The sequence below is a fragment of the Lithobates pipiens genome, unplaced genomic scaffold (genome assembly GCF_037356315.1).
Source record: "Lithobates pipiens isolate NorthernLeopardFrog02 unplaced genomic scaffold, aLitPip1_a1.2 Scaffold_13, whole genome shotgun sequence".
Taxonomy (NCBI): Eukaryota; Metazoa; Chordata; class Amphibia; order Anura; family Ranidae; genus Lithobates; species Lithobates pipiens.
Genome location: NW_027507718.1, coordinates 460,416,420 through 460,442,149, shown reverse-complemented (window position 1 = coordinate 460,442,149; position 25,730 = coordinate 460,416,420). Strand labels below are relative to the sequence as shown.

The window sequence follows — 25,730 nt, the reverse complement described above, 5'->3', positions numbered from 1 at the left end:
ATGATAATACATTTTTTATATATTTATAATACTAAGTATCAGTTTTTTTTCTTTATTTATGTATTTATAAATATATATATATATATACTTATGATAATAACATTTTTATATATTTATAATACTAAGTATCTGGTTATTTTTTTATTTATGTATTTATATATACACTCATGATAATAACATTGTTATATATTTATAATACTAAGTATCTGTTTTTTTTTCTTTATTTATATATTTATAAATATATATTCAGTTATGATAATATTTTTATATATTTATAATACTAAGTATCTGTTTTTTCTTTTCTTTATTTATATATTTATAAATATATATACAGTTATGATAATATTTTTATATATTTATAATACTAAGTATCTGTTTTTTCTTTTCTTTATTTATATATTTATAAATATATATACAGTTATGATAACATTTTTATATATTTATAATACTAAGTATCTGTTTTTTCTTTTCTTTATTTATGTATTTCTAAATATATATACACTTATGATAATAACATTTTTATTTATTTATAATACTAAATATCTGATTTGTTTTTCTTTATTTATGTATTTAGAAATATATATACCCTTATGATAATAACATGTTTATATATTTATAATACTAAGTATCTGATTTGTTTTTCTTTATTTATCTATTTAGAAATCTATATACACTTATGATAATAACATGTTTATATATTTATAATACTAAGTATCTGTTTTTTTTCCTTATTCTTTGAGAATAGTCTTTTTTTTTTTTTTTGTATATGCTGAATATATATGCCATGAATGGATGTGTAGTCTACATGGGTGGACTAGATGATAGAATTGGCAGAAATCCCTTATGTACTGAGCAGGCAGGCAGTGAGAAAACTTGCATGCCCCCAGCACACACATGAGACAGGAGAGCAGTCCCTGCAGAGCCATGTCTCCTCCTGTGTGGTTGGGCCAGAAGAAGCTGCTGGGGAGGGGCGAGCTGTGATGCTGCAGAGAAGGAAGCAGATGACAGCAGCATAGAAGAAGAAGAAGTGACAAGCAGCGGTTGCTCGGGTTCTGCAGTGGCCTCATTCACCCAGCACGATCTCCGCCTCTTCAGCACCCGTGTGCTGTCCTTGTCATCGTGCTGCATGGACGGGATGCTGGGGATGAGGATGACGCTGGTCTCGGTGGCTCGCTGCTCTCTCCTCTGCTAGCCTGTACCAGTATGGATGTTGCTCTTGCGGCGACCTCTGCTGATTCCATCAGTCCGCTGCGGAGAGGCATGCTGACATATCCTGCTGTCAATGGGCGAGGACGTGGACACCCGAAAAATTAACCATAGCTTTCTCCGGGACCATAACTATGTGACTGAAGGTAACCCTCCCCCCCCCCCCCCTCTGTGCCCCCCCCCCCATCTGTGCCAGTCCTTGTGCTCTATGTGTGTCTTGTCATGGTAGTCCCCTTATCTGCAACCTATTCATTTATGCAAGGATCAGCTGCATGCATTCAGTGCCAACAGGCACCTAGCAATAACTGGCATCTTCTTTATCTTATACATTTCATTCTATTGGGCTGTGGGATCAGGGTTAGGTGCAGAATTGAAACCTATTTATTTGCGCCCAATGGATCAGGGCTTCATCTTGTGCCAAGAGGGACCTAGCAATGACTGGCACCCTTTTTTAGAGATTTAATTATATAGGGCTCAACTGCACAGGCAAGTTTTGGGTGCAGAATTGCGCGCCTTGAAACGCGGTTGCCATCAATTTAATCACGTCCTAAAGATCAGGAGCTCATACAGTGCCAACAGGGACCTACCGATGGCTGGCATCCTTATTTTATACGTTTATTTATGTAGGGCTGTGGGATCAATTACACAGGGGAGGTTAGGCGCAGAATTTAAATGCAGTTACCTTCGCTTTAAATTGCTTCCTATAGATCAGGGGGTTGGTACAGTGCCAGGAGGGACCTATCAATGACTGGCATCACCCAGCCCCGATTTAGGGCTCAACTATAGTGTATATATATATATATGCATGTGTGTGTGTGTGTGTGTGTATATATATATATATATATATATATATATATATATATTATTATTATTATTATTATACAGGTTTTATATAGCGCCAACAGTTTGCTCAGCGCTTTACAACATAAGGGCAGACATTACATTTACATTACAATTTGGCACAAGAGGAATAAGAGGGCCCTGCTCGTTAGAGCTTACAATCTAAAAAGGAAGGGTCAATTGATACAGGAGGTAATTACTGTGGGGGATGAGCTGATGGGGGAAGTAAAACAGTGTTAGTTAGAAGCAGGATAGGCTTCTTTGAAGAGAAGGGTTTTCAGGGATCGTCTAAAGATGGATAGATTAGGGGACAGTCGGACAGATTGGGGTAGGGAGTTCCAGAGGATAGGAGAAGCTCTGGAGAAATCCTGGAGGCGAGCATGGGAGGAGGGGACAAGGGAGCTAGAGAGCAGGAGGTCTTGAGATGACCGAAGAGGGCGGTTTGGTTGGTATTTTGGGACCAGGTCAGTGATGTAGCTGGGGGCAGAGTTATGGATGGCTTTGTAAATTATTGTTAGTACTTTGAATTTTATTCGTTGGGTGAGTGGAAGCCAGTGCAGGGATTGGCAGAGAGGGGTGGAGGACACTGAATGGCTGGTAAGGTGGATGAGTCTGGCAGCGGCATTCATTATGGACTGGAGGGGGGATAGCCTATGTAAAGGTAATCCAACGAGGAGGGAGTTGCAGTAGTCGAGGCGAGAGATGACCAGGGAGTGAATTAGAAGCTTGGTGGTGTCATTAGTTAAAAAGGGGCGTATTCTGGAAATGTTGCGGAGGCTAAGGCGGCATGATTTGGACAGGGCTTGTATGTGGGCCTGAAAGGACAGTTCGGAGTCTAAGGTTACCCCTAGCACCTTGGCATGTGGGGATGGACTGATAGATGTGCCATTGATCTTGACAGAGAAGTCAGGTGAAGGGGTACGTGGGGGAGGAAATATTAATACACATACAGGCAAGTTTTAGGTGCAGGATTGGGCACATTTATATGCAGTTGTTATTGCTTTAATCTTGTTCTATGGATCAGGGTTTCATACACTGCCAACAGGGACCTGTCAATGACTGGTATTTTTTTTTTTTTTACAGATTTAATTGTATAGGGCACAAATACACTGTCAGGCTTTAGCCACAAAATTGTGCACGTTGAAATGCAGTTGCCATCGCTTTAATTGCATCCTATTGATCAGGAGTTCAGTGCTGCAGTGCCAAGAGGGACCTAGCAGTGACGGCCCCGGGCTTTTTTTATTTTTTATTTAACTATATAGGGCTCAACTACACTGGCGAACTTTAGATTCAGAATTGTGCTAGATAGATATAATATATATACTGGCGAGTTTTAAGTGCAGAGTTTAAATGCAATAAGCACAACTTTAATTGCGCCCTCTCGTTCATGGGTTTATACAGTGCCAAGAGGGGCCTAGCAATGATTAGCACCCTTTTTTTTATTATCTAGGACAGCCATTCTCAACCAGGGTTCCGTGGAACCCTGGGGTTCCTCCAGAGGTTGCTAGGGGGTTCCTTGGGTTGTGGCTGATGAACCATCTTTTTGATGGTGCCTACAGAGTTCAAGGTTCAGCATCACTTAGCAAAGCCAACAGCATGACACCAAATATCTTTTCAGCTGTCTTTAATGGTGGCATTCTGAGCACCAATTTAAGTGGGACATTCCTCCTATTGGCCACCACTATAAGGGGCATTGTTCCCATTGACCCCTGATAAATTGGTTTTAGTAAGGGTTCCTTGAGACCTGAAAATTATTTTTGGGGTTCCTCTAGGGTTAAAAGGTTAAAAAAGTCTGATCTAGTGTAACACTAAAGAATAAGGGTACAGTGGTGTGCTTTAGGCATAGAATGTAAAGCCAATTGTAATTGCGTCCTATCATTTAAATAAACTACACTGGGGCATCTTATGCCCGCGTGCACACGATCGAATTGAAGTCCGTCGGACCACAGTACGCCGAACAATTCGATCGCGTGTGGGCTCCAGCTGACTTTTTCATCGTAAAAGTCCAGGGGAGTTAGAAAGTAGTTTTGACTCAAAATATGTCCGCCAGGCTTGGCTTTCAGCGGACAAACCGTTCGCCAGTGTGCTAGTCCGGCAGACTAAGAATGTCGCATGCTCTGAAGAAAGTATGAGAAGGAAGCTATTGGCTACTGGCTATTGAACTTCCTTTTTCTAGTCCCGTCGTACGCGATATACGTCTTCGCGTTAGCAATCGCCGGACTTTTGGAGTGTCCGTGTGTGGCCAAGTCCGTTCGTTATAAAGTCCGGCGGATTGTTTGCCGGATTGCTTGCCGGACCAGTTCCGCCGGACAATTCGATCGTGTGTATGCGGCATCAGGTGCAGAATCGTATGCGTTTACCACTTCATTTGCATCCTATCGACCATGGCTTTATTGCATGCCAGGAGGGATATAGCAGTGAATGGCATCCTTTTTAATGAAATCATATAGCGCTAAACTACACTAACTAATAGGTCTAAAGTCTAAACTACAGTGGGGAATTTAAGGTGCAGAATTGCAGTTGCCACTGATTTAATTGCGCCTTGTCAATAAGATGCGGCATTCTATCTAGCAGATACAGAAGATCACTCTTGTGATTTATCCTTTACATAGGACTATGGGCAGTTGTCCAAGGAGCTTACACTAACACTTACACTAATGTAACTTGAAGTAGGCATAGCAGCACCCACACTAGTTTTAGATAGGAGCTCATTCATCTGTAGGTGGGTTGAACAGCTTACAATCTTGCATGTCTGAACCTTACCGCTACTTTAATTACATTCTATCGATCAGATGCAGCATTTGATCTAGCAGATGCAGAAGATCATGGGATGAAGCCCTTGCCATGGGTAGGGGCCCCTGGAGCCTACAGTCCCATGTAACCTGCAGCTGTCCTAGCGGCACCCACACTAGTTTTAGATAGGAACCTAGTCATCTATAGGTGGGTTTAACAGTGCGGGGGCATCAAAGCTTTCACAACAGTCCCCGCTGAAAGGAGTTTACAGTCTAATGGTCCTGCCATAATTACAAACCTACACAAAGAAGATACTGGTAGTGTCCCAGGTAGAAATTTCATCCAGGGCACCAGTGCTGCAGGGTGCCATCGCCAATCCATCCGGTACTAAAGAGGTTAATTCCTGCAGACAGAAATATATTCAGGTTCAAGGGAAGATGTAGGTGGATTATACTTTGCCTTTCAGGCTTGGGCGGTATTAGCAGCAGCAGCCTATGTATTTTAATAGAAACGTAACATTGTATAATCTACGTCTCCTTTGGGGATGCGTATGTGCGGTTATTCCAATATAATGATATATATGGCAAGATTTGCCTCATGAATTTTCAACGACCTTATTTTTAAGCGCTATGGCTAAGCTGTGTGCAGGACTGGCGGATAAAGTAATCATCTAATTGTTCTGTATTAAATTCAGGGACGCTGATTGCAAAAGGTGGCGTAGCTCGTCATAGATGTAAGCAGCTCATGGTTGGTTTTGCCGGAGATTAGAGAGAAGTGGTAATAAAATATCCAGCAGCAAGGAGGAGATAAATTAAGGAATAGGTTGCCTACTCTTCTATCACAAGATAGGAATCCCCAGTGTACAATCTATAAGCTGAATGGCGGCATAGTTTCTGGCTCTCAGGAGAAGGACACAATGGAATCTAGCAGAATGAATGTCATTATTGATATTCTGGGGGTTCCAAATATTGAAAGACAACTGTGCTTTTACAAACAATTGCAGGACTGCAAATAGAAAGCAATCCTATTCCAAATGCCCCGTACACACGAGAGGGATTAAGTCTGACAGACCTCCAAAGGAGTTCCGCCGGAGTTCCGACGGAGTTCTGGCGGACTTTTCGACCGAACGGACTTGACCACACACCATCACACCAAACTCCGACGGAGTCGAACGTGATGACGTACGACTGGATTCGACGTAGGAAGTTCCTAGACAGTAGCCAATAGCTGCCCTAGCGTCGGTTTTAGTCCGTCGGAGTAGCACACACACGAGCGGATTTTTCAAAGGGGACCGGGTCCGGCGGAGTTCCGTCGGGAAAATTTAAAGCATGCTTCATTTCTAAAGTCCGTCAGACTTTAGCTTCGCTAAAGTCCGTTGCAGCCCACACACGATCGGATAGTCCGCCGGACTCAGTCCGTCGGAGTTTGGATGTCGAAAAGTCCGCTCGTGTGTACGGGGCAAAATTGTACATGGAAAAGGGTAATTCATAAGAGGGGCAGATGCAGTTTAAACGGTCTGGCCTGCGCAGGGTTGGTGCGGTGGCCTCCAGCACTCAACTCTTGGTGTTGTACTCAAGGCTGGTTGAAGAAGGTAGATCAGGCTGCCCATTATTTGCTATAAACTTACCTGACCTTGCCCCCTTCTTCTCTATCTAACAGCAAACTCCTACTCTAAAGCCCCATGCACACTATCAGATTTTCTGCTGATTTTGACTTCAGATTTAGCAAAACAGTGTAGTACAAGGGCCTGCCTGATTGCCTACACATTGAAACTCCTAAGGTTTGACCTCATATTATATGGTTTTGGTAAATCTGAAGGAAAAAATTCAGCAGAAAATCTGATTGTGTGTATGGGGCTTAGCTGTACCCAGAAATTGGTTCTGTAGAAATGTACAGTTGTTAAGTTATCTTTCAACTGGTGACACCAGGACTGTATTTACCATAATGGCAGAAATTGACAGCATAAAGCCCCAAAATTGGAAAACTGAGACCCTGTTTTTTACTATTTTTGTTTTCCTCAATTTGCCACTTCTGGGAATTTGTGGTTAGTTTACAGTCCAACTCTAGGAATTAGACAAAGTTTAACCTTCCAAAGGTGCTCTGCCTCACAGTGCAAAGGTTACCTGCTAATTTAGTTTAATGGTGTCAGAATAAGGTGTAAGGCTGGATTCACACCTATGCATTTCTAGTGCTTTTTTGCATTTTGCAGATTTGCACTACAGAACGTGTTCCATAGGAAACAATGTTAAATGGAGCACAGTGCAAATCTGCAAAATGCAAAAAGCACTAAAAAAGCATAGGTGTGAATCCAGCCTAAGGTGCTGCTTGTTTCTTCATTAACAATGCAGGATTCATAGCCCTGCATTGTACATAATGATACAAAGGGACCTCTTAGAACACCAGAGCAAGGGAGTGCTGGAGCAGCTGAAGTGGGTGTAAGTTAGCTAATACTGCCTCTTTAGCTTCCCCTAGACCTAAGGAGCATTTATCTTTGCAGTGTTGGGGATAAGCCAGTGTGGGTGGATTTTACCTAATTCATGTAGTTGGGCTTTAAGAAAGAGTTGTAGGGAAGTGCAGGGATTTTGAGAGGCGTCAGAAGGTTCTTAATAGTGGCCACAAGCTGCCTCCAGTAGCATACTCTAGCCGTAATTTGAACTAAATGAATCTCATACCAAGTCAAGGAGCTTGTACAATAGGGTGTCACCCTAGATGTACCAAGGGCAGCATGATGTCTCAACAGAATCTCAGGGGCCACATATTTAGGGTGCATGAATCACAATATTATTGTTCTATTCATAGATCCAGGGCTTTATTTACCATAAGACACTTGGGGAAAAATTTCAAAAGAGTGTTCTATTTATAGATCAGCGGCCTATAATACAGGATTTTCCATTATACATGATTAGGTCAGTTCCAAAGTCAGTAGAGTAGGAAGGTGCAACTGCAAACCAGAATTCTGTAATTTGTGAGTTCCTTTTTTATTTTCTTATTTCAAAATTTCCTGGCCACCTTGGGATGCTCAGGTGAAAAGACATAAGAACTGACGAGGGAAGGGTACAGGGCAGTCACACAGAGGCGCCATCTTGGATGGATGGGTGACAGTAGAAGTATTAGTTCTGTAAATAATGCAGACCGCATATAATGTATATGGTGCAGTACATTGCAGAGAATATTGAACCACATGCAGAGGTAGCTGCTCTATTCTGGTCTAAAGCTTAGTGTGCCTATAACAGCCATAGAAAATGCACATAATCCATAGAGTGGGAATGGACTCCCAGAAACCAATTAGCCAGAGCATCTTAAAAATTTCAACTCCTGCTTTAATAACCATACACTTAACCTGAATCATCTCCCTGTGCAGTTAAACATACATTTAGGGCACCTTTTTGTGCTGTGATGATGAGACTGCTAAGCGCATTCGCAGGAGTGATGTCATTGTGGCCCTGCCAAGTAAATGACCGACCAGTCCAAACCTGGAAGAAAGATCAGGAGAAGATGGAAGCGCCTGTAACTAGTGGGACAGCACAGCCCTGGAGGGAAATGTTTGACAGGCAAGTTTAGGTCTAGACTAGTTAGGATTGTGATTGATTGCTGTGAATTACTATATGTAAAGTGTTATTAAAGTGGATGTAAACTCTCACATATACCCAATGAAGTGAACAGCCTCAGATGATACACAGGGATGAGATAAATCTCCCTACATAAGTTTTACATGTATATCTGCTGCCTTTCCCTTTCTATATTCTTTGGAATTCTTACATCGGTTTAGAATTTTCACTTCCTCATTCAGCTGTAGGAGTGTATTCTTGGCTTACACTGGGAGACAGCTGATTGGAGGAAATGCACCCCCCCCCCTCCACATAGGTAGAAGAACAAAGATACTTTCAGAGCTGTGCTGTGACAAGACAAGCTCCCTGCTAATTTATTTATAGCAACCCCCCACCACACACATTTTCAGCTGCTGTTATCTCCCATCTCAGAGAACTTGTCAGAAATGATCATGCTGATAACAGAAGAACGAAATAGCAGAAGCACACTTGACTCAGGGGTTTGGAGAGAGATAAGAAAACAGTACTCTATATGTGCCCAGGTCAAATTTCATGAATTGGGTTTACATCCACTTTAAACCCTCAAATGTAAAAGGCATATAGTGCTGCAGATCCCAGCACTTACCTCTTATGCCCCATACACACTATCCGATTTTCTGCTGATTGTTTCCTTCAGGTTTACCAAAACCATGTAGAGCAAGGGCCTACCTGATAGCATACAAATTGAAACTTCTAAGGTTTGACTTCATATTTTATGGTTTTGGTAAATCTGAAGGAAAAACTCAGCAGAAAAACTGATAGTGTGTCTGGGGCTTTAATATTCTTTTCAAGCTAGGTTCACGCTTTTTGCCTCTGTATATTCATGCTTTTTGTTATTTGTGCAGCAGTGTGCGTTCAGGGAGAGTGTTTCTGCAGAGTTCTGGCCATACACAAATTGCACCTAAGCAGCTAGTTTGCATGCGGTCATAGCAAAGCGTTACTGCTTCCAGAGCTGCGTTTATCCACCCCTGAACACAGCAACTTATCCGCACCCATGAGGTTGTGTGAATGTTGCCTAATTCTTGGTTCACACTCATACATGTGGCTGCGAATGAGGGAATCGCATCTGTTCCCTCACCTGCAACCACCTGCAGCCAAATTGCGCTGCTTTTAGGAGACACGCAGGGCTGCCACGCATCTCCGCTCATCTCGTAGCGCATTTGCGAGAGTAGGAATTGCAGAGAGGCCAATGCAAATTCCCTGCGGCTGCATTTTTGTGAAAATGCAGGCATGGCAGCCCATTCATTTGAATGGGCTGCCGTGACTGCGCAAGCGCAGGCTGCAAAAACACTAAGGTGTGAACCTAGCGTAAGTGGTTGAGTTCCAGAGCATTCCATTGCATATAGACTTTGCTGGTGATTGTTGCTGGTGATGGGCTCCAACACACCTGGTTACTTCCTAAATTCATTTGTTTCTGTGGACAATGGCTGCCCTGGTGGATTTCAAGTGTTCACCTTTTCTGGGAACTTAAAACAGCTAACGGCACTAGCTTCTGAAAACTTTTCATGGACGCTGCAGCAATTCATCCGAATTCTCATCACTATTCTGTTTGAACTGTCACATCCAGTGTAGTGCAATTGCTCTTGCCTTGGCATTACAGGGAAAGTGGGGCATTATGCATGACATTTCTTAGGAAAAGCATGTGAAAATACAGATATCCCCTTAGGGTGGGACTTTAAAGGCACAGACTGTGAAACGATTTGATTAGAAATTTTATTTTTAATAGTATCAAAAAAGGTAAATTGCACATACACAGAAAAATATAGAAAAAATGAAAGTACTAAACCAGCATAAGGGGATGAGCAACATCAGATTATGTAAACAACATGGGCATAATCGGTGTCAGCAAGTGATGCAGATAGCATACACTATTTAAAGAGGAAGTAAACCCTGATGGTTTTACTTCCTCTTTGTTTCCCTGCAAAGGTAAAACATAATGGGCTACTGTGCATCGCATAGTAGTCCATTATGTGTCACTTACCTGACACAGGAGCCAGCGAAGTCACCGCTGTCCCCTCTTCCACGGAGCGTCCATCTTCTTTCTGGGTATCGTGGCTCTGGCGCTGTGATTGGCTGGAGCCGCGATTATGTCACTCCCGCGCATGTGCACGAGAGCCACCACTAACGGCCAGGGCCATCTTTAATATTGATTGGAACCTTGGCAAAACTTTTATTGGGGGCTCCCCTCCCCATGCAGTTTCGCTCTCCACCTGCTCTGAGACATACTATAAATAGCAGCTAGATTCGAAATCAGATTACTGAATCAGATCAAGCAGCTATTGCGATTGGTTGCCAGAGGTTGCAGTGTATCATTACTGCTCATTGACTGGTTGCTAGAGGTTACAGAAAACATTACAGCTCACTGGTTAGTTGCTAGAAGTTACAGCACATGATTTCTGCTTGTTGAGTGGTTGCTAGAGATTACTGTGGATATGACCTCAGGTGGGCATGATATACATAACAGTGCCACCGGCCACCTCTATTTACATATGAATGCCGGTAATTTACATGTAAACACAGGGTATGCAGGTGAGTCATCTGTACACAACAATAGGGCAGAGCTGGGCAGCACTTCACACTGAGATATTGGACACAGCACAGGACTAAAACCTCAAGGGGTGAGGGAATTTAAACCAGGATAGTTGGCAAGTATGAGGCAGCTGCTTTGGGCCCCACAACAATGACAGGGCTCAGGGCAGCTGCTCCTTTTGCCCTGCCTTAAAAACGGCTCTGCTAACGGCATATAGCCATTAGCAGCAGCATTCTCAGTGCGCCAGCATGCCGCTATCAACGGCGCATGTGCCGTAGACAGCGGTGCCTGTCATTTTGCAAATATCTCCTAAACCATGTAGGTTTAGGAGATATTTCTTAGACCTACAGGTAAGCCTTAATCTAGGCTTACCTGTAGGTCAGAGTGGTCTGTAAGGGACAAGGAAAAGCATGTGAAATAGTAATCATAAATGTTCATGCAACTAATTTCTCTAGGCAAATGATTAATGAGATTAAATCTAAAGTAAGGCTGTTAAAGTGGTTGTACACCCTGTACAACCACTTTTACCTACAGGTAAGCCTATATTAAGGATTACCTATAGGTGCTTGAAATATCTCCTAAACCTCCACGGTTTAGGAGATATTTACTAAAAAGACAATCACAGATGACTACGACGCATGCACGGGAGTGACGTCACGCGACTCTGGCCAGTCACAGAGCCGGAGTTTGCGCCCCCCCCGGAAGGAAGAGGGGCGAAGATGGAAGCTCCCTGCTCATGGGGACAACGGTGACAGTGCAGGCTTCGGCATCAGGTAAGTGACACATAATGGGCTGCTATGTGATGCATAGTAGCCCATTATGTTTTACCTTTGCAGGGAAATAAAGAGGGAGTAAAACCCACCAGGGTTTAGTTCCTCTTTAACCACTTGACCACTGGGCACTTAAACACCCTTAATAACCAGACCAATTTTCAGCTTTCGGTGCTCTCATATTTTGAATGACAATTACTCAGTCATGCAACACTGGACCTATATGAAATTTTTGTCCTTTTTTTCACACAAATGGAGCTTTCTTTTGGTGGTATTTAATCACCGCTCGGTTTTTTATTTTTTGTGCTATAAAAGAAAAAATACAGAAAATTCTGTAAAAAAATGAATTTTTCTTTGTTTCTTTTATAAAATTTAGCAGATTAGTAATTTTTTCTTCATAAATTTTGGCCAAAATTTATACTACTACATATCTTTGGTAAAAATAAGTACAAATTGGTGGATATTATTTGGTCTTTGTGAAAGTTATAGAGTCCACAAGCTATGGTGCCAATATCTGAAAATTGGTCACACCTGAAGTACTGACGGCCTATCTCATTTCTTGAGACCCTAACATGCCAGAAAAGTAAAAATACCCCCAAATGACCCCTTTTTGGAAAGAACACATTCCAAGGTATTTAGTAAGAGGCATGGTGAGTTTTTTGAAGTTGTCATTTTTTCCCACAATTCTTTGCAAAATCAAGATTTTTTTTACTTTTTTTTTTTTTTTTTCACAAAATTGTCATATTATCAGTTTATTTCTCACACACAGCATATGCATACCACAAATTACAGTGTGGCCACATACAGAGGCCTAACATGCAGGGAGCGCCATCAGGTGTTCTGGAGCACCCAGGACAATTCTGACATTTCTTTCCTACATGTAAAAATCATCATTTATTTGCTAAAAAATTACATAGAATCCCAAAACATTATATATATGTTTTTTTAGCAAACACCCTGGAGAATACAATGGTGGTCGTTGCAACTTTTTATCTTCCACGGTATTTGCGCAGCAATTTTTCGAATGCTTTTTTTTTTGAAAAAAAAAACAGTTTTGTGCTTAAAAAAAAAAAAAAACACAGTAAAGTTAACCCAATTTTTGCATAATGTGAAAGATGAAGTTATGCTGAGTAAATAGATACCTAACATGTCACTCTTCAAAATTGCACACGCTCGTGGAATGGCGCCAAACGTCGCTACTTAAAAATCCCCATAGGCGATGATTACATTTTTTTTTACTGGTTATATGTTTTGAGTTACAGAGGAGGTCTAGGGCTAGAATTATTGCTCTCACTCTAACGTTCGCAGCGATACCTCACATGTGTGGTTTGAACACCGTTTTCATATGTGGGCGGGACTTACGTATGCGTTCGCTTCTGCATGCGAGCACATGGGGACAGGGGCGCTTTAAAAAAAAATTTTTTTTTTTATTGTTCATTTTACTTTATTTATTTTAGTTTGACATTTTTTTCCCCAAAAATAAATTTTTTGATCACTTTTAGTCCTATTACAAGGAATGTAAACATCCCTTGTAATAGGAATATGGCATGACAGGTCCTCTTTACAGTGAGATATGGGGTCAATAAGACCCTGCATCTCACCTCTAAGCTGGAAAGCCTGAAAAAAAAAAAAGATTCTGGCTTTGATCGTATTGGCGAGTCGGTAGAAGCACCGGAGGGCGGCGGGAGGGGGCTGGGGATGTCTATGGCTGGGTATTGCAGGGTATCACCGACTATGGCTGGGTATCTCAGAGTATTGCGTTGCAGAGTATTGCGTTGCAGAGCATTGCAGGATATTGGCGGGTGTTGCAGAGCATTGCAGAGTGTTGCAGGGTATTGGCGGGGTGTTGCAGAGCATTGCAGAGTGTTGCAGGGTATTGGCAGGTGTTGCAGAGCATTGCAGAGTGTTGCAAGGTATTTGCGGGTGTTGCAGAGTGTTGCAGAGTATTGCAGAGTGATGCAGAGTAATCCAGAGTAATCCAGAGTAATGCAAAGTGATGCAGAGTATTGCACAGTAATGCAGAGTAATGCAGAGTATTGCACAGTAATGCAGAGTAATGCACAGTAATGCAAAGTAATGCAGAGTAATGCACAGTAATGCAGAGTATTGCACAGTAATGCAGAGTATTGCACAGTAATGCAGAGTAATGCAGAGTATTGCACAGTAATGCAGAGTATTGCACAGTAATGCAGAGTATTGCACAGTATTTTAGAGTATTGCAGAGTATTGCAGAGTATTTTAGAGTAATGCAGAGTAATGGCAGGGAATTGAGGGGTTAATTTTCGGTGAGCAGCGATGTGGGCACTGCAGATGCAGCCCACATCGCTGCTGACACCGATCTCTTCCCCCTCCGCTGTACCGATCGGTACAGAGAGGGGGAGGGAGGAACCGGCGTCATAAGATGACGCCGGTTTGTTTACAAGTGATCACTCCGTCATTTGACGGAGCGATCACGTGGTAAACGGCCGCGATGAGCGGCCGTTTACCGTGATCCGTGATGCGCCGGGTCCTGTGGACCCGGCGGTCACGGATGCTCTCGAGTGCGCGCCCCAGGGGGCGCGCGAGAGCGGAATTCTGGGAGGATGTCATATGACATCCTCCCAGAGTTAAACAACCGCCCTGTAGCCGTCATTCGGCTATGGGCCGGTTGTTAAGTGGTTAAATTAGAACTTACAGAACAAGAAAAAACTTGATATCTATTTTGGATAGAGTAAGGGAAGGCTATAACCCCTTTTTTTTTGCCATCCATGTCCCATTGGAGAGATTGTCCTTCACTTCCTGTCCCATAGCCAAAACAGGAAGTGAGGGGAAATCCCTCCAACGTGAGGGAATGCCAGGTTGTCACAAGGGTCATTGGAAATAGTATCCCCATCTGGTGACAACTAAAAGTTTGGGATCTTCTTTTACTTTAAAGAGAGTGAATCTCCTTAATAGGGACACAGACAGCAAAAAAAAAAAAAAACTGACAGGTGGTCTAAACCCTCTCCACTCTATCCAAAACAAAAAAAAGAAAAAAAAATGTTTGCCTTTAGTTATACTTTAAAGGAGAAGCCAAAGATAAAGCCCGCTGTCAGTTGAAGTCACAGAGCCGGTCTAGGCTCTGAAAAGATGTGCAGCCTGAAGACTAAGAGCTGAGTGATCAACAGTGTTTGATCGCTCAATTCTCGGTCTTATAGCCGGTGGGGAACAGATGCAGCATCAGACCAATGTTGCATCCATCTAGATGAGTGTATATATACACTATATTGCCAAAAGTATTAAAAGTATTGGGGTGCCTGCTTTTACACGCACATGAACTTTAATGGCTTCCCAGTCTTAGTCCGTAGGGTTCAATATTGGGTTGGTCTCCCTTTGCAGTTATAACAGTGTCAACTCTTTTGGGATGGCTATCCACAATGTTTAGGAGTGTGTCTATGGGAATGTTTGACCATTCTTCCAGAAGTGCATTTGTGGGGTCAGGCACTGATGTGGACGAGATGGCCTAGCTCGTGGTCTCTGCTCTAATTCATCCCATCTATTGGGTTGAACTCAAGACTGTGCAGGCCAGTCAAGTTGGTGGAGGGGGTATTATGGTGTGGGGTTGTTTTTCAGGGGTTGGGTTTGGCCCCTTAGTTCCAGTGAAGGGAACTCTTAAGGCGTCAGCAAATGAAGATATTTTGGATTATTTCATGCTTCCAACTTTGTGGGAACAGTTTAGGGATGGCCCCTTCATGTTTCAACATGACTGCATGCCATTGTCTTTGTATTTTTTAGTGCCTTATGTTTTAGTGGAATGTAGCGCAGATCCCCTTAGGTCCCCTTTAGTTATGAGATACTCCAGCAACACTGTACAGTAATGAGAGGACACTCTTTAGTTTGTCCAAACTTCTTAGTACAGTCCATTTAGTAGTAAATCAGGGAATGAGTGGCTCTGAAACAGCATAAGAAATGTCCTAGGGTCCTAGACCAAGCAAACACTGGCACTGACAACGTAATTGCATTTTGAGGATTTTATGTGATAGACCAACATAAAGTGGCACATAATTGTGAAGTGGAGGGAAAATGAAAAATGGTTTTCAACATTTTTTACAAATAAATATCTGAAGAGTGTGGGGTGCATTTGTATTCAGCCCCCCCCCCCCCCAACCGAGTCAATTCTTTGTAGAACCACCTTTCTCTTCAATTACAGTTGCAAGGCTTTTGGGGATGTCTCTACCAGCTTTGCACATCTAGAGAGTGAATTTTTTGCCCATTTTTCTTTGCAAAATAGCTCAAGCTCTGTCAGATTGGATGGAGGGAGCCTGTGAACAGCATTTTTTTTAACTCTTGCCACAGATTCTCAATTGGACTTAGGTCTAGACCTTGACTGGGCTATTCTAACACATGAATATGCTTTGACCTAAACCATTCCATTGTAGCTCTGGCGGTATGTATACAGTCTTTATCCTGCTGGGAGGTGAACCTATGCCCCAGTCTCAAGTCTTTTGCAGACTCTAACAGGTTTTCTTCTAAGATTGCCCTGTATTTGGATCCATCCATCTTCCCATCATCTCTGACCAGCTTTCCTGTCCCTGCTGAAGAAAAGCATCCCCACAACATAACGCTGCCACCACCATGTTTCATGGAGGGGATGGTGTATTCAGGATGATGTGCAGTGTTAGTTTTTCGCTACACATAACATTTTGCTTTTAGGCCAAGAAGTTCAATTTTGGTCACATCTGACCTGAGAACCTTCTTCCACCTGTTTGCTGCGTCCCTCACATGGCTTCACGTAAACTACAAATGGGACTTCCTATGGCAGGGGTGCCCAACCTTTTTAGGAGCGAGGGCCACTTAAGCAACTTGGTAACCAGTAGCGGGCCACAATGAGCGGATTGGCAGATGACAGGTTACGGCTACTCTATAGGCCCTCCGATCCGATCCACCCAGAGGGAAGGGGGCGAACTCCCTTCTATTTTTTTTATCGGATTTTTAGGACCGGATTGGAGGCAGGCAGGAGTAAACGGACAAAAGGGCCTAAACTGCTTTCACACTGATGATTACCCACACCGTGGGTGCAGCATAGTGCACCTGTGTCTATCCTGTGGGTTAACTGAACTTTGCCATAGACTCTGCCCTTTGGCAAAATCCGTCACTGTACAGGAAGCATCGGCTTATGGGCTCTGCTCTGCAGCCGTTTTCTTCCTCTACCACCAGCTTCATTCACAACACCGATACTGTGGTATGACAGGTCATCAACCTGTGATCTGGGCTTGCTAACCTGCCATTCCAGAGCAGGAGGTCGCGGGCCACATCAAAGGGCTCCGCGGGCCACATGTGGCTCCCGGGCCACTGGTTGGCCACCCCTGTCTTATGGCTTTCAACAATGTCTTTCTTCTTGCCACTCTTCAATGAAGACAAGATTTGTGGAGTGCACAACTAATAGTTCTGTGGGCAGATTCTCCCACCTGAACTGTGGATCTCTGCAGCTCCCCCAGAGTTACCATGGGTCTCTTGGCTGCTTCTCTGATTAATGCTTTCCATGCCAGGCCTGTCAGTTTGGGTGGACAGCCATGTCTTGGTAGGTTTACAGTTGTTTCCATTTTCAGATGATGGATTGAACAGTGAGATGTTCAAAGCTTGGGATATTATTTAGAACCTAACCCTGCTTTAAACTTCTCCACAACTATATCCCTGACCCGTCTGGTGTGTTCCTTGGCATGATGCTGTTTGTTCACTAAGGTAACTAACAAACCTCTGAGGGCTTCACAGAAAAGCTGTATTTATACTGAAATGTAATTACACACAGGTAGACTCTATTTACTAATCAGGTGAATTCTGAAGGCAATGCATTCGTCTAGATCAGGGGTCGGCAACCCGTCTGTCAAAACAAAACAAAAAACGCAGTGCTGACCCCACTGTCAAAACAATTATTTCCCAAATCCTGAGCAGAGCAGCACACACTTCAGTACGGCTACACAGTACACTGACTCCTGTGTGATCCTCCTCTCACACCCGTCCCGCCAATTTTATACAGCTCACACAGGCACTCGGTATAGATGTGAGGGGGGGGGGGGGATGGAAAGCAGCATGTCTGAATAAGCAGGTAAGGAACTAATCATTAGGGAAGGGCAAACATTAGTGGGCTGTATACTCCTTACCTGTTGATGCTGAGCTTTATACTCCTGATCTGTTAATGCTGAGCTGTATACTCCTGATATGTAATGCTGAGCTGTATACTCCTGACATGTAATGCTGAGCTGTATACGTCTGACCTGTTAATTCTGGGCTATATACTCCTGATCTCTTAATGCTGAGCTGTATACTCCTGACCTGCTAATTCTGGGCTATATACTCCTGACATGTTAATGCTGAGCTGCATACTCCTGACTTGTTAATGCTGAGCTATATACTCCTGACCTGTGAATGCTGGGCTATATGCTCCTGACCTTTAATGCTGGGCTATATACTCCTGACCTGTGAATGCTGCGCTATATACTCCTGACCTGTGAACTTTAGTTATTCCTGACCTGGGTTCATATTTTTTACATTGGCATTTGTGTTATTATATTTTTTTAATAGCTGGTTCACAAAGAATGTGGTGCAGGAAACGTGCATTCCATGCACGTTTCCAGCATTTCTGGTGAGTACACTGCCTTTTTCGATCTGCATGCAGGTTCCAGTGTATTGGAAACGCAATGTATTTGTGGGCACCATATCGCATGGTTCCGCAGTACCATCCTGTTTGATGCAGCGTGCTTTTAAAAGTAATGCATGCATTACTTTTTCTACATTACAGTGTGGTTTGCAGCCCATTCAAATGAATAGGTTATCAAAATGCACCACACAAGGAAAACGTGGGAAATGCACAGGAGTGTGTGCCGCATTACTGCGTGATCCCAGAGTGAATTGGTACCAAGTTTTCTTCAAAACTGCCAACTTTTTTATGGCCCTGCTAGTTTAGCTCCCAAAAATAGTGCGTTGGGCCGGGTGATCTTTGATTTCTCCCACGTTGTTCAGGTAGACTCCACCACTCTATATTTTAGTTAAGGGGTATCAGAGTAAAGGGGGCTGAATACAAGTGCACGCCACACTTTTCACATATTTATTTGTAAAAAAAAAAATGAAAAACATTTATCATTTTCCTTCCACTTCAGAAATATATGCCACTTTGTGTTTGCCTATCACATAAAATCCCAATAAAATACATTTAAGTTTTTGGTTGTAACATGACAAAATGTGGAAAATTTCAAGGGGTATGAATACTTTTTCAAGGCACTGTATGCACCCCATCCACCTTCTGGGCACATAAATATTCCGATTGCTGATTTGCCTTTGCAGCCCATTACAGTCTAGAATCATACAGAAGGCAGGGAGAAACAATAAAACCGGCAACCGGTGAAGCCCAGAACAGCCTAAATCAATCACAAGTTGCTCCACTGATTACAGAGAGGCCAAAAATGAATTTTAACTAGCCATCCTAACACCCTATCTGGGAGGATGCTACATCAGCATAATGTATATACAGTATATGAATCAGTCCCCTTTGCAGGCAAAGTTATAATTTCCTATAATAGGTAATTATGGAAAGGTATCATTTTTCTAATTACAGACAACTTGGAAAATGATATTTAACATGCCCTAACAATACATCTAAGCTCTTTGTGGATTTATAGGTTAAACTACTCATTATACATTTTGTTGAACAAATGAACATAAATCTTTCTTTACAAATCTGTTTATATCCCTTATAAAACACTACATATGAATTACTTATTTAACAGCTGTAATTTGTACTTTATTTTTCTAAAGGTGTCGGTAGACATGAGTTAATCGTCTTAGACCTCTTTCATACTGAGGCGCTTTTCAGGTGTTTTAGCGCTAGAAATAGGGCCTGTAAAGCACATGAAAACCGCCTCCCATTCATTTCAGTGTGATTTTTCACACTGGAGCAGTGCGCTTGCGGTACGTTAGGAAATGTCCTGCAAGCAGCATCTTTGGGGCAGTTTAGGGGCACTGTATACAGCACTCCCAAAACAACCTGCCCATTGAAATGAATGGGGAGCACTTCCAAATCGCCTGAAAAGCATTTCAGAAGCGCTGCAACACAAGAGTTTTTAACTTCTTCTTTGGGATTAAAAGTGCCACTGACCATCAGTGCTGCCTGTCAGTGACCATCAGTGCTGCCTGTCAGTGACCATCAGTGCTGCCTATCAGTGCCCATCAGCGCCCCCTATCATGCCACCTATCAGTGCCCCTCAATGCCACCTTTTCAGTGCAGCCCCATCAGTGCCAACGAGTGATCATCAGTGCTTTCTATCAGTGACCTTCAGTGCTGCCTATGAGTGCCCATCAGTGCCACCTATCATGCCACCTATCAGTGCCCATCATTGCCACCTTATCAATGCAGCATATCAATGCCATCTATCATTGCCCATCAATGCCACCTCATCAGTGTAGCCTCATTGTTCATCAGTGAAGCCTTATCAGTGCAGCAGCATCAGTGCCCATCAGTGCAGCCTATCAGTGCCCATCAGTGCAGCCTATCAGTGCCCATCAGTGCAGCCTCATCACTGCACATCAGTGAAGAAGAAAAATTACTTATAATAAAATTATATAAAAAAAATGATATATAAATTTGTGGTGTTTTTTTGTTTTTCAAAATGTTGGGTCTTTTTTAATTTGTTTAGCAAAAAATAAAAACCGCAGTGGTGATTACATAGCACCAAAACAAAGCTCTGTGTGGGTGAAAAAAAAAAGATAAAACTGTATTATGGGTACAGTGTTGCAATTGTCATTCAAAGTGTGACAGCACTGAAAGCTGAAAATTGACCTAGGTAGCAAGGGAGTGAAAGTGCCCAGTAGGCAAGTGGTTAAAAAAAACTGGATCCTAACTTTTTAGATGGCTTCTAGACTCAAAGCAAACATGTCAGGCCCTGTGCTAGGGTGTCAGTATGCAAAAAAAAATGAAAATAAAAATGTAATAATAAAAAAACAAATAAAAACAAAAAATGTAAAATATAAAAAAAAAAAAATATATATATATATACAGTGCCTTGCGAAAGTATTCGGCCCCCTTGAACTTTTCAAACTTTTGCCACATTTCAGGCTTCAAACATAAAGATATGAAATTTTTATTTTTTGTGAAGAATCACCAACAAGTGGGACACAATTGTGAAGTGGAACGAAATCTATTGGATTTTTGAAACTTTTTTAACTAATAAAAAAATGAAAAGTGGGGCGTGCAAAATTATTCGGCCCCCTTGCGTTAATACTTTGTAGAGCCGCCTTTTGCTGCGATTACAGCTGCAAGTCGCTTGGGGTATGTCTCTATCAGTTTTGCACATCGAGAGACTGAAATTCTTGCCCATTCTTCCTTGCAAAACAGCTCGAGCTCAGTGAGGTTGGATGGAGAGCGTTTGTGAACAGCAGTTTTCAGCTCTTTCCACAGACTCTCGATTGGATTCAGGTCTGGACTTTGACTTGGTCATTCTAACACCTGGATACGTTTATTTGTGAACCATTCCTTTGTAGATTTTGCTGTATGTTTGAGATCATTGTCTTGTTGGAAGATAAATCTCCGTCCCAGTTTAAGGTCTTTTGCAGACTCCAACAGGTTTTCATCCAGAATGGTCCTGTATTTGGCTGCATCCATCTTCCCCTCAATTTTAACCATCTTCCCTGTCCTTGCTGAAGAAAAGCAGGCCCAAACCATGATGCTGCCACCACCATGTTTTTATTATAATTCTTTATTTATAAGATTTTCTAAAATTTACAAAGAGCCACAATTCATATATAAACCATTTCACATAATAATAAATACAGCATCATTTCTTATAAAGGTTATCTTCCTTTTCCCTCCCTCCCCCCCCCCCTTCCCACCCCTCTCTCACTCGATCCTACTCCATGGGATTCCTTTTAACTAGCATTCCACCATCTTCAGATAGCTTTCAGTTTTACCAAATAATACCCAGAGGCGCCATTTATTCTGGTACCTTTCCTCCATATTATCCAGTTTGTACATTGACTCTTCAATAATTCGTGTCCTTTCTAATCTTTCTGCCCACTCCCTCATTGAGGGAGGGTCAGATCTTTTCCATCTTAGCGGTATCAATGATTTAGCAGCATTTAATAAACAGGGTATCAAGGAATACCCATACTCCCTCTCTCCTTTTTCTATATCATGAAACAAGCATACCCATGGATCCCTCCTAATCCTTTCCCCTGTTATTTCAAAAATAGTTTCTATTACTTTATCCCAAAATGTCTGTATCTTAGGACACAACCACCATATATGAGCAAATGACCCTTCCCCCATGCAGCCTCTCCAGCATGACCGGGGGGTCGCACTACATATTTTGTTTCCTTGTTGTGGGGTTATGTACCATCTTGTTAAAAGTTTATATGACATCTCTCGTGTTTGTGAATCTACGGCAACCGAATAGGTTCGTCTGATTATCCTATTTCTATGACAATCGTTACCTAAGGACCCGATTTCACATTCCCATTTTTCTAGATAGGGGGGGTAGTTTTGCTCTATTCTTTCTATTAGGATTTTATAAAGTTTTGAGATCCTTTTTTCAAGGCACTGACGGTTCACTAATAGCTTCTCCAATGGTCTAAATTGTTCCTTACCCCGTAATGGCTGTGGTAAAGACTGAATGAAATAATATAATTGATAATATCTCCATTTATCTAATGGTTTGTGACCCCATTTCCCTATGATTTCTTCATATGTGCACATCCTATTACCTGCCACTACCATGTTTGACAGTGGGGATGTGTGTTGAGGGTGATGAGCTGTGTTGCTTTTACGCCAAACATATCGTTTTGCATTGTGGGCAAAAAGTTCAATTTTGGTTTCATCTGACCAGAGCACCTTCTTCCACATGTTTGGTATGTCTCCCAGGTGGCTTGTGGCAAACTTTAGACAAGACTTTTTATGGATATCTTTGAGAAATGGCTTTCTTCTTGCCACTCTTCCATAAAGGCCAGATTTGTGCAGTGTACGACTGATTGTTGGACAGACTCTCCCACCTCAGTTGTAGTTCTCTGCAGTTCATCCAGAGTGATCATGGGCCTCTTGGCTGCATCTCTGATCAGTCTTCTCCTTGTCTGAGCTGAAAGTTTAGAGGGATGGCCAGGTCTTGGTAGATTTGCAGTTTTCTGATACTCCTTCCATTTCAAAATGATCGCTTGCACAGTGCTCCTTGGGATGTTTAAAGCTTGGGAAATCTTTTTGTATCCAAATCCGGCTTTAAACTTCTTCACAACAGTATTACGGACCTGCCTGGTGTGTTCCTTGGTCTTCATGATGCTCTCTGCGCTTTCAACAGAACCCTGAGACTATCACAGAGCAGGTGCATTTATACAGAGACTTGGTTACACACAGGTGGATTCTATTTATCACCATCAGTCATTTATCACCAACATTGGATCATTCAGAGATCCTCGCTGAACTTCTGGAGTGAGTTTGCTGCACTGAAAGTAAAGGGGCTGAATAATTTTGCACGCACCACTTTTCAGTTTTTTATTTGCTAAAAAAGTTTAAATTATCCAATAGATTTCGTTCCACTTCACAATTGTGTCCCACTTTAAAATTTTATATCTTTATGTTTGAAGCCTGAAATGTGGCAAAAAGTTGAAAAGTTCAAGGGGGCCGAATACTTTCGCAAGGCACTGTATATATATATATATATACTATGTGTGTGTGTGTATATATATATATATATATATATATATATATATATATATTGGTGTCCCTGATCAGCACCACACCAGTTACAGTGTCCCTGATCACCACCACACCAGTTACAGTGTCTGTGATCACTGCCACGCCAGTTACGGTGTCTGTGATCATTAACACACCAGTCCCGGAGTCCCTAATCACCACCACCCACTCAAAATGTCACTAATCACCACCACCCACTTAAAAAGAAAAACACATTTTATTTAATTTCTTAATTTTCCCCAAAATTGTGACAAAAAATTTCAAATTCAAAAAACTCACCGGCCTCTTACTAAATACCTTGGACTGTCTACTTTCCAAAAAAGGGGTAATTTGGGGGGTATTTGTATTGTACTGGCATTTTAAAGAAATGAGATGGACAGTCAGTATATCAGGACTTACATATTTATATATATATATATATATATATATATATATATATATATATATATATATACAATAGTTTGTCGACTCTATATTTTCACACAGACTAACTAATAAACACTGATTTGGGTTCTTTTAACTAAAGCAGTGTAGCAGAATATATTTTGACCTACATTTATGAAGAAAGAGTAAGAAAAACATGTTTTTTTTTTTGGTCTTTTGTCGTTTGTATAGCAAAAAGTAAAAAATCCTATGTTGATTAAATACCACCAAAAGAAAGCTTTATCTGTCTCAATTTTTTTTTAAATTCTTCATTAGGGTACAGTGTTATAGAGTAATTGTCATTCAAATTGTGACAGTGTTGGAAGTTGAAAAATGGAAAGGGGTGAAAGTGTCCGGCCTTGAGGTGGTTTTAATCCAAATTCTACCACTACAGCTACAGAGTTCAGAAAACCTCTTAATCCTCTGCCCCTATGCTACATTAACCCTTCCTGTCCATCCAGTCCTCAGATATACATGGTTGAACCAGACATCAGGTCTCAGTTGATAACCTGCCTTTTCTTTACCATAGTTGAAGTAATTCTATCTTCCAGTATATATATGAAATATGAAAAATAGTTCCTCACTGTTTACAGTTTTCTTTATAAAAATGTGGAGTTTTTTTTTGTGAATCTGTTCCAAAGTTTTTTCCCTAGAGATTTTGTCAGTAACAGTACTTCCAAGCTTGCAGGCTGTTAGTGGTAAATGATACTCTCACCTTTGTAAAAATAAATAAATGCACATCTTTTTGCAGGTAAAAACATTTGCATTTATTAAAGGAGTTGTAAAGGCAGAAGTTTTTTTTTTATCTTAAGGCATTCTGTGCATTAAGATAGAGAACCTTCTGTGTGTGGCAGCACCCCCCCCCCCCCCCCCCAGCATCCTCCTAATTACTGACCTGAGCCCCATCTCTCTCCAGCCATGTCCACGAATGTCTAAGCCATCCAGGACACTCCTTCCGATTGACTGAGACGCAGCAGCAGTGCCATTGACTCCCACGGCTGTCAATCAAAGCCAGTCAGCCAATCAGAGGAGAGAGGGGTGGGGATGGGTCAGGGCTCCGTGTCTGAATAGAAACACGGAGCTCTAACTCAGCTCGGGTGCTCCCCTGGAGAGCTGCTGGCTGAGGGACATTCAAAGGAGGGAGGGGCCAGGAGCAGCAAAGAGGGACCCGAGAAGAGGAGGATTGGGGCTGCTCTGTGCAAAACCACCTGCACAGAGGTAAGTATAACATGCTTGTTTTTTTTCTTTTTTTAAACAAGACTTCACAATCACTTTAATTTTTTCACTAGGAGCCTGCAAAGCATTTCACCTGCGATCAGCAGATTGTGGATGCAATGCCTGGATCCTGCAGACTGTTATTGTATCTGTCTGCTTGTACCTCTGCAGTTACGCAATGACAGGAAGCATCAGTGTACTACCTAGATCGCTCACACAAAAAAGACCAAGCTAGTGGACTATAGCGGTACCAGTGAGGAGTTCATGCATAATTTCATTTTAGCAAATTTATTAAAAAATATATATACACATAAACATTTTAAAATCATCAGATCAATCAAATCTCATCATATTATAACAATTATAGTTACAATATGTGTCAAAAACAGGGTGATTAACGCGTTTCGCAGATAGCTTCTAGAACCACAACTTTATTGACTTTGAACTGGAGAACCTTGAATTAAAAACGGGAGACAAAAATATCATTAAGCATATGCCCCATGTAAGTATATGAAATTCTCTATAATCATAATAGCAATCATTATAACTCACTACATTTATGCACATCTGGATTCCGGAGCCGCTGCCAATTTCATGGATTGGAAAACTGCATCCTCCATGAGACTTACCCTTTTGCCCCTTACAACGCCATTGGTGGTCTTGGCGATTGATGGCACTGTTCTCCCAGGGGGCCCTATCCGCTTTCAGACTCTTCCTGTTAAGATGTCAGTAGGGAA

The 25,730-nt window shown here is 42.0% G+C and overlaps 1 protein-coding gene across 4 annotated transcripts in view; it reads left to right on the top strand.

Annotated features, from left to right (window-relative positions):
* The first annotated feature begins 982 nt into the window (after positions 1-982).
* The window catches only part of PPP2R2C (protein phosphatase 2 regulatory subunit Bgamma), a 242,838-nt gene continuing 218,090 nt past the window's right edge, over positions 983-25,730 (top strand). For all 4 annotated transcript variants that reach the window (XM_077477810.1, XM_077477809.1, XM_077477812.1 and 1 more), the window contains exon 1: positions 983-1,352. In XM_077477810.1, coding sequence (XP_077333936.1) covers positions 1,283-1,352 — 70 coding nt within the window. In that variant the 5' untranslated portion in view covers positions 983-1,282. The remainder of the gene's footprint in view (positions 1,353-25,730) is intronic.